General features: G+C 60.1%; 1 protein-coding gene and 1 long non-coding RNA gene across 4 annotated transcripts; one reads left to right on the top strand and one right to left on the bottom strand.

Annotated features, from left to right (window-relative positions):
- The first annotated feature begins 1,305 nt into the window (after positions 1 to 1,305).
- Positions 1,306 to 4,804, top strand: LOC131814754 (uncharacterized). Its single transcript, XR_009347434.1, has 3 exons — positions 1,306 to 1,503; positions 2,122 to 2,203; positions 3,412 to 4,804. It is a non-coding gene; the product is annotated as an uncharacterized LOC131814754 (long non-coding RNA).
- Positions 4,805 to 4,888: 84 nt separating this feature from the next.
- Positions 4,889 to 10,765, bottom strand: SSR2 (signal sequence receptor subunit 2). Of its 3 annotated transcripts, none has more exons than XM_059146009.1 (6): positions 10,608 to 10,765; positions 10,088 to 10,242; positions 9,161 to 9,259; positions 7,998 to 8,106; positions 5,981 to 6,058; positions 4,889 to 5,429 (listed from the first exon to the last, which is right to left on the bottom strand). In XM_059146009.1, the coding sequence occupies exons 1-6, from the start codon at positions 10,614 to 10,616 to the stop codon at positions 5,319 to 5,321; spliced, it is 561 nt and encodes a 186-aa protein (XP_059001992.1). In that variant the 5' UTR covers positions 10,617 to 10,765; the 3' UTR covers positions 4,889 to 5,318. The 3 variants fall into 3 exon arrangements, with proteins under 3 accessions (XP_059001992.1, XP_059001990.1, XP_059001991.1); XM_059146007.1 differs by having other exon boundaries at positions 10,088 to 10,305; positions 10,608 to 10,682; XM_059146008.1 differs by lacking the exon at positions 4,889 to 5,429 and adding an exon at positions 5,687 to 5,767 and having other exon boundaries at positions 10,088 to 10,305; positions 10,608 to 10,688.
- Positions 10,766 to 13,329: the final 2,564 nt, after the last annotated feature.

The raw sequence follows: 13,329 nt of genomic DNA, 5'->3' as shown, positions 1-13,329 counted from the left end.
GACTCTGTTTCTTGGTGGGGAGCACATGAGATGTCGCTAAGGTGTCCTGCCAAATACCGGACAGCAGGATACCGATTCCCACGGTCAAAGGCCAAGGGTGTGTGCCGAGGGCTGGTGTTCATTCAGCGGACCTTGCCTTGGCTGGAGAGGAGGACCCAGAGGGTCTGTGCACAAACCCCGCACAGTCGGTCCCTTAGCAGGTCGGGGGCAAGACAGGCAAAAGCCGTCTATCTGCCCGCATTGGCTTCCAGGATGAATTCTTTTCTTTTAATTAAAAAAAAATTTTTTTAAAGATTTTACCGCACTGGGCTCTCTGCTTGGCGGGAAGCCTGCTTCTCCCTCTCCCAGTCCCCCGCTTGTGTTTTCTCTCTCGCCCTGTCTCTGTCAAATACATAAAAATCCTTCAAAAATTTAAAAATTAAAAATTAAAAAATAAAGATTTTATCTATTTATTTGAGAGAGAGAGCACACCAGGGGTGGGGGAGGGGGAGGGGCAGAAGGAGTCTGATCATGACCTGACCAAGATCCTGCCCTGGTGGGGCGCCCGGGTTAAGCCTCTGCCTTTGGCTCAGGTCATGATCTCAGGGTCCGGGGATCCAGCCCCGCATCAGGCTCTCTGCTCAGTGGGGAGCCTGCTTTTGCACCCCCACCCCTGCCTCTCTCCCTATCTGTGATCTCTCTTTGTCAAATAAATAAATAAAATATAAAAAAAAAAAAAAAAGATCATGACCTGAGCTGAAGGCAGGCACTTAACCCACTGGGCCCCCCAGAGGCCCTCCAGGCTGACTTCTGAGAGGCGCCCACCTGCGTGCAGGACGCACAGGGCGAAGTTATCGATGTTATTGTTTGCACTTAATTCTGGAAGTCCAAAGCCAGAGAGCTGGGTGTCCCCAGCCCTCTCCGGTGAGCACACCTCCCTCTACTTAAGCCAGCACAAGTGTGTTCCAGACACCTGCCTGAAACCGCCCTTCCTCTTGGATATGCCAGGCTCAGGAATCAGGAATCAGGAATTGTGTGCTTCGGGGAACCTGGGGGCTCAGTGGATTGGGCCTCTACCGTTGGCTCAGGTCACAATCTCAAGGTCCTGGGATCGCATCTCAGCAGGGAGCCTGCTTCCCCCTCTCTCTCTGCCTGCCTCTCTGCCTACTTGTGACCTCTGTCAAATAAATAAAATCTTCAAAAAAAAAAAAAAAAAAAGGAATTGTGCTGCTTCAGGCTTCCAAGGCTAACCATTTTTTTTTTGTTTAATTGGTTTGCAAACTCAAGCCGAGGGCCCACCTTCCTCCTCCTCCCTGGGCCTGCGAACTCATCCTACCAGGGGCTCCTCGGAGTGGAGAGCCTCGGGCAGGGCCCACCAGTGTTCTCCAAACTCCGGTCCACTTGTTCCTTGGCAGGCGGTCAGGGTTTTCGGCGCCAGAGGGTGGGGCAAGAGAGGCTCTGAGGTTCAGAGGGACACACCTGAGAAGACTTTGGCCACTGCGTCCCAAGGAATGAACCCATCAGGTCTCAGGGGACAGCCACAGTGGGAGGTGGACGGGACGGGTGAACTGGGAGCAGGGAGTCCCTCACTCTCTGGCAGGAGCTTGTGGCCCCTGAAATCTCATAGTGGGTGGCCAAGGGTATGGGACCCGTGTCAGGCTTCAGAGGGGGGGAGCCTGGATGAGTGGGGATCGGGAGGCTTCTAAGGACGCACTTGGCGTCACCTGTCACCCGAGAGTAAGTGTGAACTCCTGGCGGAACCTGAGAGCCCTCATTCACACACTCACACCGTCCCCCAAAGACACGATATTCTCGGATTGAAACTGGGCGCCGAAAGCCGGAGCTGGCCGGCCTCTTCCTGGGTGTTGAGGGGTCGAGGAGCTCTGCTTCCAGGGGGATGCCCGCTCCTGGGCTGAGGGCCCGGGGCAAGGGAGGAGGGAAACTCACTCCTCTGGGGGCTGCTCTGGCGGCTGCTGGCTTCAGCACAGGGACCAGCCGCTCCAGGGAGTCTCTCTAGGAGCCCAGTCCCACACCTCAGTGGGGGCTGGTCCAGGAGTTTGCATGCACAGCCCTCCCCCCACTTCAAACACCCCAGCCTGTGGTGCTGTGCCCAGGCCTTTAACCCCTTGCATACCGTGGCAGGTCCCGAGGATCCCTGGGTCCCCTGACCTCAGCATTCCCTGAACAGAGAGCGGCCACTGGACTCAGGCCCACATGGAAACAGGTGGACGAAGCTAAGCTGGGGTCACCCGGAGACTCTGGGCACCGTCCCCTTCACTCCAGCGGGTCGGGGACAGCTGAGGGGGGAGAAAGAGAGCACCCCAGGGAAGGCCCACAGCTGGAAACCTACTTGACAGCACGGTCCTCCTAGAACCAGGGAGGACCTTTGTCCTCTCTCTAATTAGGCTGCAAATCTCCTGTTGGTCCCTTTAAGAGGCAGCTTCCAGGTGGGGGGTGGGGGAGGGCCGATCACCAGGCCCTGGCAGGGAGCCTGCCCCCACCCCATCCCAGCTTCTGGGGGCTGAGTCCCCTCACAGCTCCCCCTGGCGGAGGAGGTCCTGACCTTAGGGCCCTCCCCGCCCTCCTCCTGGTGGTCAAGGACCTGGCTGGCTCTGCCAGGTCCCAGGGCCAGGGCCTCACAGGGCCCGGGAAGCCGGCAGCCTGTCTCCCTGTCCGTCAAGCGGGGACCTGGAGTGACAGGTGTGCCCGCAGTGGGACAGGAACGCTGCACCCACAGCCCTCCTGCAGGTGACATGCCGGGTGAGACCGTGGGCTCCCGGGTCCTGAGCAGGGACACCAGAGGACTGAGTTAGACGACCCCTGGTGGGGGGACCAGGCCCCAGAATTCAGAAGGGTCAGCTGCCGCCACACGTGGAAACCCCGCCCTTTCCCGTTGGCCAGGCCCCAAACCACAGGAGCCCCAAGGGCTCTTCCTTGCTTCACAAGAACACAGGGGGACCCCGCCTCATTTTATGGGTGGGGGTCCTTGCGGAGCCTCCCCTCAAACCACCTGCATCCAGACGAGGACACAGACTCTGAGGCGGGTGGCATTCTGGGCGGTCACAGGGGAAGTCCCAGAGAGCCCAGGGGATCCAGCCTCCCGGATTTCCGTCCTGTCGGCTTCTTGGGAATTCCTAGACCCGGTCCCCGCAGACTTTCTACAGGGGGAGTCCCAGGGCCTAGTCTGTGAGGCGCGTGGAAATCTGGACCCCTGGCTCCTCCTGGCACCAGGGTGGGGTGTGGGGGAGCCGCTACCAGCTGCAGGTCTGGCCTACGTGGAGGATGGAGGGCTGGTTTGCCGGCGTGGGAGGGTGCGGGACATGACGGCTGGGTCCCCCATCTGTACTGCATGCGGGTCACACCTCCCGCGGTGGTCTCCAGGAGGGTGGAGGGGTGCCGTCTGCTGGTCGTCTCCCATTAGATTTCTTCCAGGAGCTCCGAGGGCTCGAGCCAGGGCCAGCTACCCTGCTACGTCTGCCCACAGGACTCCCGGATGTGCCAGCCCCAGCCCGAGCCTCCCGCCCCATCCTGACTGCAGGGAGCCTGATCTCTCCAGAGGAAGCCTGGCTTCGGCCTTTGTTCAATGGGCCTGTGACAGCAGCTGCCTTCTCAATGCTTCTCTTGTCATCTGCGTCAGACCTGGGTGCCCCCCGGCCCCCCGTGTGGAGTTCTCCCTGAAGACCGCCCGGCAGGAGGGAAAGGATTGCCACCTGGGGCTCGGGCTAGGAGGAAGGCTCCTGTGGCACCTTCCAGAGTCAGGAACCCTACCCCGGCTTCTACCTCGTCCTCTAAACCGCAGCGCCTTCCACTATAGGTGAACGCCTGTTTCCGGCAGGGACCACGCGGACAGAGGAGTGTGTTCCCTCCTCGGAAGACCAGTGTCCTAGTCCTCGGGAGCAAGACGGCCGCTGTCCGGCCAGCCCCGTGCTTCCTCCGTGTCCTTGTTCTCAACCTCAAGCTTCCGACCTATTAATTCCCCCCGCTCTGCGAAGCCCCGGTCTCCCCCAGAACACAACAAACAAGAGCAAACGTATTGTCCTCGCCCTCTGACCTGGCCGGTGCTGGGGTGTCCGAGCCATAGCCCCTGAAGGAGGGAGGTGAGCTGGCGGACGGCGACCCCGCTGGGAGCCTCCCTTTGTCTCCAGGTCCTTTTCATCCTTCCTGGGCCCGGGTTCCCCGCGCTGGGCCCAGGAAAGGTTAAACCGGTTGGGCAGTCTCTCCCCCTTCAACCCCCAACAGCATCTAAACTGGGCAACTTGGTGGCAGGAACAAAGCCGGTGTTTGTTGGGCTTCCCTCCTGCCTGGGAGGCTGTTCTCGGACCACGGCATTCCTGGCTCGGACGGAGGCAACTCAGGGCCGCTGCTCCGGCAGCCAGAACCACGGCCTTGCCACAGGCCGAGGGCACAGGTCGAGGGCTGCAGGTGCACGGAACTAAAACGAATTCAAGTTAAGAGAAGCTAGTTCTTGGGGCGCCTGGCTGGCTCAGTCGGGGAGCACGCGGCTCGAACTCGCGACCCCGAGATCAGCAGCTGATCCGGGGAGAGATTAAACAATTTAAAGGAAAAAAAGAAAAGCTAGTTGTTAAACAGAGGAAGTGCTAGAAGCAGGTGTCGAGAGATAGTTCTTTCGGTAGGTAGGTCAGTGAACAAATCAAGACCAGAAGCTCTCACCGGGCGTCGAGGCCCTTCCTCTCCTGCTGCGTCCTCCTGCCGTGGAGGCCGCAGCGAGGACGGGTCAGGGCGGCGGGAGCGGCGCGGCGAAAGCGGAGGGGAAGGGGTGACGCGGGCAGGGTGTCCGGTGGGGACAGACGTCCGCACAGACAGACCCACAGGCCACAGCGAGCCGGCGGGAGGTCCGCTCACCTGCCCAGGAGCCGGGGTGCCCAGGGGTGACGAGGAGGCAGACGAGTCAGCGTGGCAGGTTTTTATTAGAAAACCCCACTTGGTCAGTGCCCCCCGACCCAGAACAGAGACTAGGGAGCCTCGGAGTGTCCCTCAGCCCTCGTCCGGTCTTCCTGCCTCTTCCGAGAGGGGCCGGTAGGGGAAGGAGGTCGAGTCAGGCAGTCTCCGGGGTGCCCCCTCCTGTGCCCCTCAGAGTTCACACCGCGGCCCGCAGGGGCACCAAGGGCCCTCAAGGCTCCCTGCCCGAGGCGTTCCCGCCACATGGCGTCGGGACGGAGCGAGGCGGCTTTCACAGACCCGCGGCCTGGTCCCGCACTCTGGTTGAGCAGGCAGGATCCAGAAGGTGGCAGGGCTGGGGGCCAAGAGGCTGCACTCGAGAGACCCTCCGGCGCCTGGAAAGCCCCCGGACCCCCTGGCAGGGCGGCCCGAGGAAGGCCTCAGTTCTTCTTGGTCTTGGGAGTGTCGTACTTCCTCTTGCTGGAGTACCACAGCAGCAGGGGGACGCCGATGGAGGGCAGCGTCATGACCCCGAAGGCTGCCCAGTCCAGCTGTGGAGGACGACAGAGGCCCTTGTTCACGAGTCTGAGCGAGGCCACGGCAGGGCCGGGAAGGAGGCGGCGGGGGAGGGAGCGCCCGTTCGGCCGAGCCCGGCAGAGGCGCCTCCGACTGCTCCTGGCAGGAAGGGCTCTCTCCAGACCCACCTATCTTCCAAGCTATGGAGCCCCAGGCCCTGCCTGACCCGACCCAGAATGGACGAGAAGCTTCTCTAGACCACTAGTGCTCCCACTCTACCTTCCCAGTGCTCTGCAATGCTGGGAGTCTACACACTTGTTCTTGTAAACCTCAAAACAGACCCAGGACTCCCAAGATGGGACTTGACTCGAGGCTGCACAGGGAAAAGGGCCATTTTTTGGTTCTGGCCACGGTCATCCCACGGCCAAGAGTCTCGAATCACGGCTCAGTGAGGACACTCGGTGGTGGCTGAGTCAGACCTGAGAAAGCAGGTGTGACGAGAACCGAACGACCTTCTGAGGAGACCCGGAGGTCCCACAACCGAAAGGGACCCAGGGAGAGAGGGAGAGGACAGCGCGGAGCTTACGAAATGCGGGGAGAACCTCCTATCAAACTCGCGCTGGGCCAGGATTCCTCCCTGTCCAGGGGCGCTGGTGAAGCCGATCTGAAAGGACAGGACGGGCGTCAGCGCGGGTCCTAGGCCTCCTCCCGGGAGGACCGGCAGCCCCGGCCGACCCAAGCCAAAGCTTGACATTCTCGGTTCCCCGAGGCGCAAGAGAGCATCCAGAAGATGCGGGAACGCTTCTGAACGAGAGAGCTGCCCGATGCTCAGCATGCCGACAAGGAGTCCGCCGGGAGCCAGGGGACACACGAGGAGCCTGTCCTCAACGGGGCAGGCCAGGCGAGCGGCTGAGTTAGACCAGATCCTTCCTCTTTGTCTGGCCCGTCTGCAGGACAAGGTGTGGGACGGAAGGCACTGCCCTTGGCCGTGGCTCCCTGCTCCTCCAGCGGAAATGCTCTTCCCCACCTCACAACGGACAGGAGGCTCCTGCGACCTGACGGGCATCTGGAGGACCACGGAGCCTCACCCAACTGCACACGGGACAGGGGGCCGGGGCCGCCTCACCCAACTGCAATGGGCCGGGGGGCCGGGACCAGGAGCATTCCCGCCCTGGAGCACAGCTGGGCGCCGGAGCACACTGCAAACAGCCTGTGTCTCTCCGGTGTCTCTTAACCTATCAAATACCAGGTAGAACCAGAGTCCTGGGGCCGGTTCTGAAAGCAGAAAGGACCCAGAATGTGAAAACTGAGTGAGGTTTGCAAGAATATGGTCCCACGTCTTGGTTTAAAAAAAAAAAAAAAAAAGGGCGCCTGGGTGGCTCAGTGGGTTAAGCCGCTGCCTTCTGCTCAGGTCATGATCTCAGGATCCTGGGATCGAGTCCCGCATCGGGATCTCTGCTCAGCAGGGAGCCTGTTTCCCTCTCTCTCTCTCTGCCTGCCTCTCTGTCTACTGTGAACTCTCTCTGTCAAATAAATAAATAAAAATCTTTAAAAAAAAATAAAAATAAAAATAAAATAAAATAAACACTATTTAAAAAAAAAAAAAAAAAAAATTTACAAAGTGCAGTGAGCGTCAGAGGCTGTTTGCTTCGTCCGGCTGACCCGAGCGGCGGACCCGAGCGCCTCCGGGGCTGCACACTCGCCGTGGAGCCGGCAGCCCAGCCACAGCGTCTTGTCAGAGGCCTCATAAACTCCGGCCGGAGACCGCGTCCCCACCTCCCGGCTGTTCCCTAGATCCCAGCACGCTGCCGGGGCTGTGTCTGCTGACCTTCTCAACAGCCGACCGAGGGACAATTCGCTATTTATTTTCTATTGTACGTGAGAAAGAGAGTCATCTAACACAAAGGTAGTTCCCAGCCTCAAGGAGTTTACCACTGCACTGGGAGCGGGAGCGGCTGAAGACCTACACGTAAGCAAACGAGGCTCGGAGACAGCAGACAACCATACTTTCCGGTCAGGGAGGCCATCAGAGCTCGAGAAACTTCTATGCAGTCAGCAAACACTTGCTGAGAGACTGAGCAGGACAGAGCCGGGGGTGTAAGAGCAGAAGACAGAAACGAGGGGATGCTGTCCACACCTGGGCCTTGGGAGGGGGGGTCCCTTCCCACAGAGAGCGCATGAGAACGAGAGAGGGCGCGGCGGGGCGGAATGGGCCGGAAAGCTGGAGGCAGAGACCAGCTACACCAGTAGAGCATCCGCGGCAGGAGCGGTCGAAGCAAGGGAAAGGCGGACGCAGCGGTGGGGCGGGAGGGGCCCGGGCGACCCACGAGCGCCCACCACGCGGCAAGCAGCGCCGTCCAGGTTAAAAGCAAGCCGGGGCGGGGGGGGGGGGTAGAATGAGGAGGCGAGGCCGCGGTTTTCCTGTCCCACCATCTCAACTGCTTCATTCTGGAGCTTTCCAGTTGGAAACCGCCTTGCTTCCCCAGGCGGCACGCAGCCTCTGGGCTTTCTTACCATCCTGAGTGCGGCGGCTGCCTTGGCCCGTCTCTGCAAGTTTCTAAAGGCAGATCTAGGCCCGTCCAGCTAAGGTTTGGGCAACTTACCACGACAGGCCCGTCCTCCTGAGCCAGGTAGGTCACAGTGGCCGAGGTAAAGTTGAAATAGCCGGCCTTGAGCGGGCGCAGGACCACGGTGTGGGAGACGTTGCTAGCGCTGGCCCGACCGTCAAGGAAGCAAGGAGATGCAGCTGGTGAAAGGCCCTTTCACCGTGGAGGCCGGACGCACCGTCCACAGAAAGGGGGGCCCACACGGGGGGCTTCATGCCTGCAATCCTCCGCGGGAGTAATCAACACAGACCGTTCTCTAGGCCTGAAATGTGGGGCGTGACAGGACATTGTCCCAGCCCAGCGCAAGGGTCTCCGGGACACGCAACACGCAGGTTCAAGCTGGACTCGGTCCTGGGGTTTCTGAAGTCAGCGTTCAAAGCAACACATACGATGACTGGAAAAGTCATTTCCACAGAAATTCTTTCACTGACTAACTGAGGGAGGACTGAAAATACAAAACAAAACAAACAAACAAGAAAGAAAGAACGAGGGGCCCTGGGGGGCTCAGTTGTTAAGCCTCTGCCTTCAGCTCAGGTCATGATTCCAGGGTCCTGGGATCGAGCCCGGCATCGGGCTCCCTGCTGGGCGGGGAGTCTGCTTCTCCGGCTCCCACTCCCCCTGCTCGTGTTCCCTCTCTCGCTGTGTTTCCCTCTCAAATAAATCAATAAAATCTTAAAAAAAAAAAAAAAAGAAAAGAAAAAAGAAAAGAAAAGAAAAAGAAAGAACGCTTACCCTCACCAGAAAATCTAAATACTTTCATTCACGGGGAAGAGTTTTATCTAATCCCACTCGGAAACTAACTGGTGGAGGCCAGAAAGAGACCCACTGGGCAAGAAGTATCTTTAGGAGGCCCCCTGGGGCTCCGAGCTAGCTCTCAACTGACCTTCCCGTAAAAGCAGCTTAAATACCCTCGTCCAGCCACAAACAGCCTCCTAAATGTCCCCCTGTTCCGCAGACAGCGTGCTATAGCACCTTACAACCGGACCTCGAGGACCCTCCTTCCCCAGGTCTCCCCTTGATCACACTCCATTTTCTACTGTCCCGTCTCTTCAGCAGAGGTGACAGAACGGCCACGCGCAGCCAGACTATGTGAAGTGACCTTGCTGGCTGTGTCCGTGTCTTCCCCAACACCAGCCTTCACCACCCAGCGTCAAGGATACGGGGCAATCCGGTCCCACTTGACGTTGAGCATTCCGGAGACAATGCCAAAGTCCTCGGGAGGGAAGGAATCATCAGATAACTCCACGTCCAACGCAGCGCTGCGCAACGGAGGGACAAGAGAGCTTAGTAAGCAACGGACCCAGAAGTACAGTAACCGGCAACTGGCGGCGCCCCGCTGGCTCGGTCGTGGGAGCACAGGACTCCTGATCTTGGGGTTCTGCGTTCGAGCGCCTTGCTGGGTGGAGAGATTACTTAACTATAAACTCTTGGGGCACCTGGGAGTCCAGGGATCAAGCCCTGCATCGGGCTCCCTGCCCGGCGGGAAGCCTGCTTTTCCCTCTCCCACTCCCCCTGCTTGTGTTCCCTCTCTCCCGTTCTCTCTCTGTCAAATAAGTAAAATCTTTAAAAAAAGTAATCACCAATTAAATCTACCCACTTGTCCCAAAAATCAGAACTACCAAGCCAGGCACGAGTCACACAGTAAGCTGGGTTTGCTGCACCGGAGAATCCGGGTCACGGACTGGATTCTCTGGCTGAGAAGCACCACGGAAGGAACGGGCCCACCACCTTCTATGTGTACGTGTGTCACACGGACAGAGGGGACAGAGTGTCGGACCGAGCAAGACACACTTGGAAGAGAGAACGGACGCAAACAGGAGTTTAAAAAGGCCGCACACGTGTGTACAGGTTAATGGCAGGAAGGAAGCTGAGCCCTGCAAGCCCAGGGGCGAAGGATGGGGCTCCTCCTCCGCTTCCCTCCTCCCCACCCGAGACTCCCCCAGCCCCGAGCGGAGCGGTTTCTGGGAGCCTGGGCGAATGGGTCCAGCAGCGCTCCCTCCGTGCTGACCCCTGTGGCTGCAGGTCCCCCGCAGGCTCCGGCCGGCGGGGAAGGACAAGGGCCGGCCCGCAGCGCCCGGGCCCCTCACCTGGAGCCGACGTTGTAGATGTTGTACTGCAAGGTCAGGTCTCGCCCCTCCACGGCGTATCTGTTCAGCAGCGACTTGGAGGCCAGCAGCCGCGCTCCTTCCTCCGCATGACCGACAGCACAGAGGGCCAACAGCACGGACGCCAGCAGCCTCATCTTCGCGGGAAGACGCCCGTGGGCGGTCAGCCCGCACGCAGCGCACCGCCGTCCTGGCAGCCCCTTCCCCATCACCCAGCAGGGCTGAGCCACACGCCGCGATCGCCCACCTCCCAGCCCTAGCGCCCTCCTGCCGTCGGCGGGTGGGGGTGCCGGGGACGCCCGCACAGGCGGCCTCCGCCCAGCCCCACGGGGCCCTCCCCACGCCCTGCCCGGGCCCCCACCTCCTTTCCGTGGGTCCCTGCGGGTTAGGGCTCCCCCGCCAGTGCGTCCCTCCCGTCCCCGCCGCGGCTGACAAACCCCGCCGCCGGCCACCGCGCGGACCCGGGAGGCGCCCCGCCCGCACCCCCGGGCTCAGCACTCACCGTGCGCATCCCACCGGCCTTTCCGTGGGCCACCGAGACCGGAAGAGAGCGTCAGCAGCCCGGAGGCCGGAAGTGACCTCGGGCCGGAAATCGCGGTGCTTCGCGCGATGCCTCCTGGGAGTTGTAGTTCCGGGGCCCGGCCCCGCCTCTGGCTCCGCGGCGCCCCGCAGAGCTGGGGACCCGAGCGGGCCTGCGCCCCCGCGCGCGGCCGCCCCGGGGCAGGTGCCCTGCGGCTGGGTCCGCAGTCTGCGGCGTCGCGGGCGCCGGCGAACCCCGAGCCAGGGGAGGCTCCTCCCCCCCCGGGGCTGCCGGCCTCCCTTCTGCTTCCCGGCGACCGACGGGGTTCCCCCTGCGTCCCGGAAGGCGCCGGGCCCCGAGCTTCTCGAGCCTTCGAGGGCCGGGAAGGGCAGTGGTGGCCTCGCCGCGGCCGCCGGGAGCCCCGCGGCCGTGTTCTCGCAGGGCGCGCGCGTCTGGGCTCCTCCGGGCCGACCCCGCAGGCCGCGCTCCGGGGAGTGTGTCCGGGGCTCCGCGTCGGGAACCGGGGGCTCAGGGCTGCGGCTGGCGCGCGCCCTCACGGCGGTCACTTCTGTCCCGGCGCTCGGCTCCGGGACGAGACCCGGCGTCCCGGGCGTGCAGGTCGCGGACGGTGCGGGCGCGGCCGACCACAGCGCTGCGCGGTCGGGGTCTGCGGGCGGCGCGTCTGCCCTCGGGACGCCGTTCCTGCGCCCGCGCTGCCCCGGGTCCGCGGGGGGCCGAGGAGCCTCCTTGCTGCGGAGAAACGCACGTTTTCCGCCTTCGTTCGGGCGAACTCTGCGTCCCGGCCCCGCAGGCTGCCCCGGCTCTGCCCGACGCCGTCGCTCCTTCCAGCGCTGGCCTTGACCGTCCTGCCCCTGGTCTCCGTCTTCATGAGGACACGCTGTTTGTCCCCCGCGCTCGGCCCGCGGTCCCGCCGTGCTGCTGCGCGCAAAGGAGGTGCTCCCGGAGTCCCCGCCGGGGCCCCCGTGGGTTAAGCCTCTGCCTTCGCTCAGGTCATGATCTCAGGGTTCTGGGATCGAGCCCCGCATCGGGCTCTCTGCTCAGCGGGGAGTCTGCTTCCCTCTCTCTCTCTCCCTGCCTCTCTGCCTGCTTCTGATCTCTGTCTGTCAAATAAATAAAATCTAAAAAAAAAAAAAAAAGTCTGGGGCGCCTGGGTGGCTCAGCTGGTTAAGCGGCTGCCTTCGGCTCAGGTCATGATTCCAGCGTCTTGGGATTGAGTCCCACGTCGGGCCCCTGCTTGGAGGGGAAGCCAGCTTCTCCCTCTGCCTCTGCCTGCCTGTGCTCGCTCTTTCTCTCTCGCTCTCTCTCACAAATAAACAAATAAAATCTTTTAAAAAAAATCCTTGTTGATTGAGGGACTTTTTTTTTTTTTCCCCCTTTTCAAAGTATTGTTTTCATGGCAATTTCTCCAGGCTTGGAGAAATACCAAGTGTGGATGTCCTTGTTTCTCAGACTCAGCTGTACACAAAAGGAATATATCTTCAGCACACGCCGTGGACATTCCTTACCAATAGCCACTCTGGATCCCGGACGGAAATGTCTCCATCCTTACTTTGCCCATTTATACACTGACCCTTCTGCCTGTGCCCCTTCTGGTTGAGTTTGAGTCCCTTGTTCATGCGTGGATCCGCTGAGCCTCCGTTTTGGGGGGTACCTGTCGTGTACCAAGAGCTGCAATAGTCACTTTGGGAGACACAGAGACAGGGTATGGTATGCCCTCAAGAAGTTTAGAACCTAGTAATGGGGTCAGATAGCCCCATGACTAGAGTGAAAAGGCGAATGGAATGTCAAGTCCGATTTGACAAACACACAGGCACGCGCGCACACACACACACACACACACAACAGTGCTGCACATTGTTCATGGAATCATATCCCTTTGTCTGACAACCAAGATGCTCACTGTCACCCCGACCCCTCTCTGCTTTAGTCAAACGAACCATTTCTTCTTGCCCACTTTTTCACTTTCAGACGTTTGATCAGTGTGAGTTATTTGGACATAAAGCAATTGCTTTCATGGACTTCTTACTGTCACCAGCCCCATGCTAGTTTCCAAGAGAACAAGCACGTAGAAGACACACTGGACTCGGAAGAGTTTGAAATGGGGGGGGGGCCAGGAATGGGGGACAGATGAACACACTCGTTACACTGTGCTAAGTGGGTTTTTTTTTTTTTTAAGATTTTATTTATTTGAAAGAGAGATCACAAGTAGGCTGAGAGGCAGGCAGAGAGAGAGAGGAGGAAGCAGGCTCCCCGCTGAGCAGAGAGCCCGATGCGGGGCTCGATCCCAGGACCCTGAGATCATGACCTGAGCCGAAGGCAGAGGCTTTAACCCACAGAGCCCCCCAGGTGCCCCTGTACTAAGTGTTCTGAAAAAGGTTAGTGTGGGGCTTCCAAGGCCTGGTCTACCTTCACATTCTCTTCATTGTGTCTTTTCCCCAAATAAGGATTCTTCATTTTAATTATAATGTTCTCTAAAACACGCAGTTCATCCTGCCTGTGAAATTCTGCCTCTTGGTGCTTTGGGCCCACATGTGGACGGCGGACGTTCCGGCAAGAAATAGACACCAGAGTTAGGACAGAACATATCACCTACGTCCCCCACCGACAGTGGCGAACACGGTTAACTAAAGGGACCTATATCCAAGTGAGGCTGCTTCACAAACCCCTTGGAATTATAGACGGC

This window comes from Mustela lutreola, chromosome 14, assembly GCF_030435805.1.
Source record: "Mustela lutreola isolate mMusLut2 chromosome 14, mMusLut2.pri, whole genome shotgun sequence".
In the NCBI taxonomy this organism is placed as follows: Eukaryota; Metazoa; Chordata; class Mammalia; order Carnivora; family Mustelidae; genus Mustela; species Mustela lutreola.
Note: the sequence above shows the minus strand (reverse complement) of the source record. Positions and strands in the feature narration are given on the sequence as shown.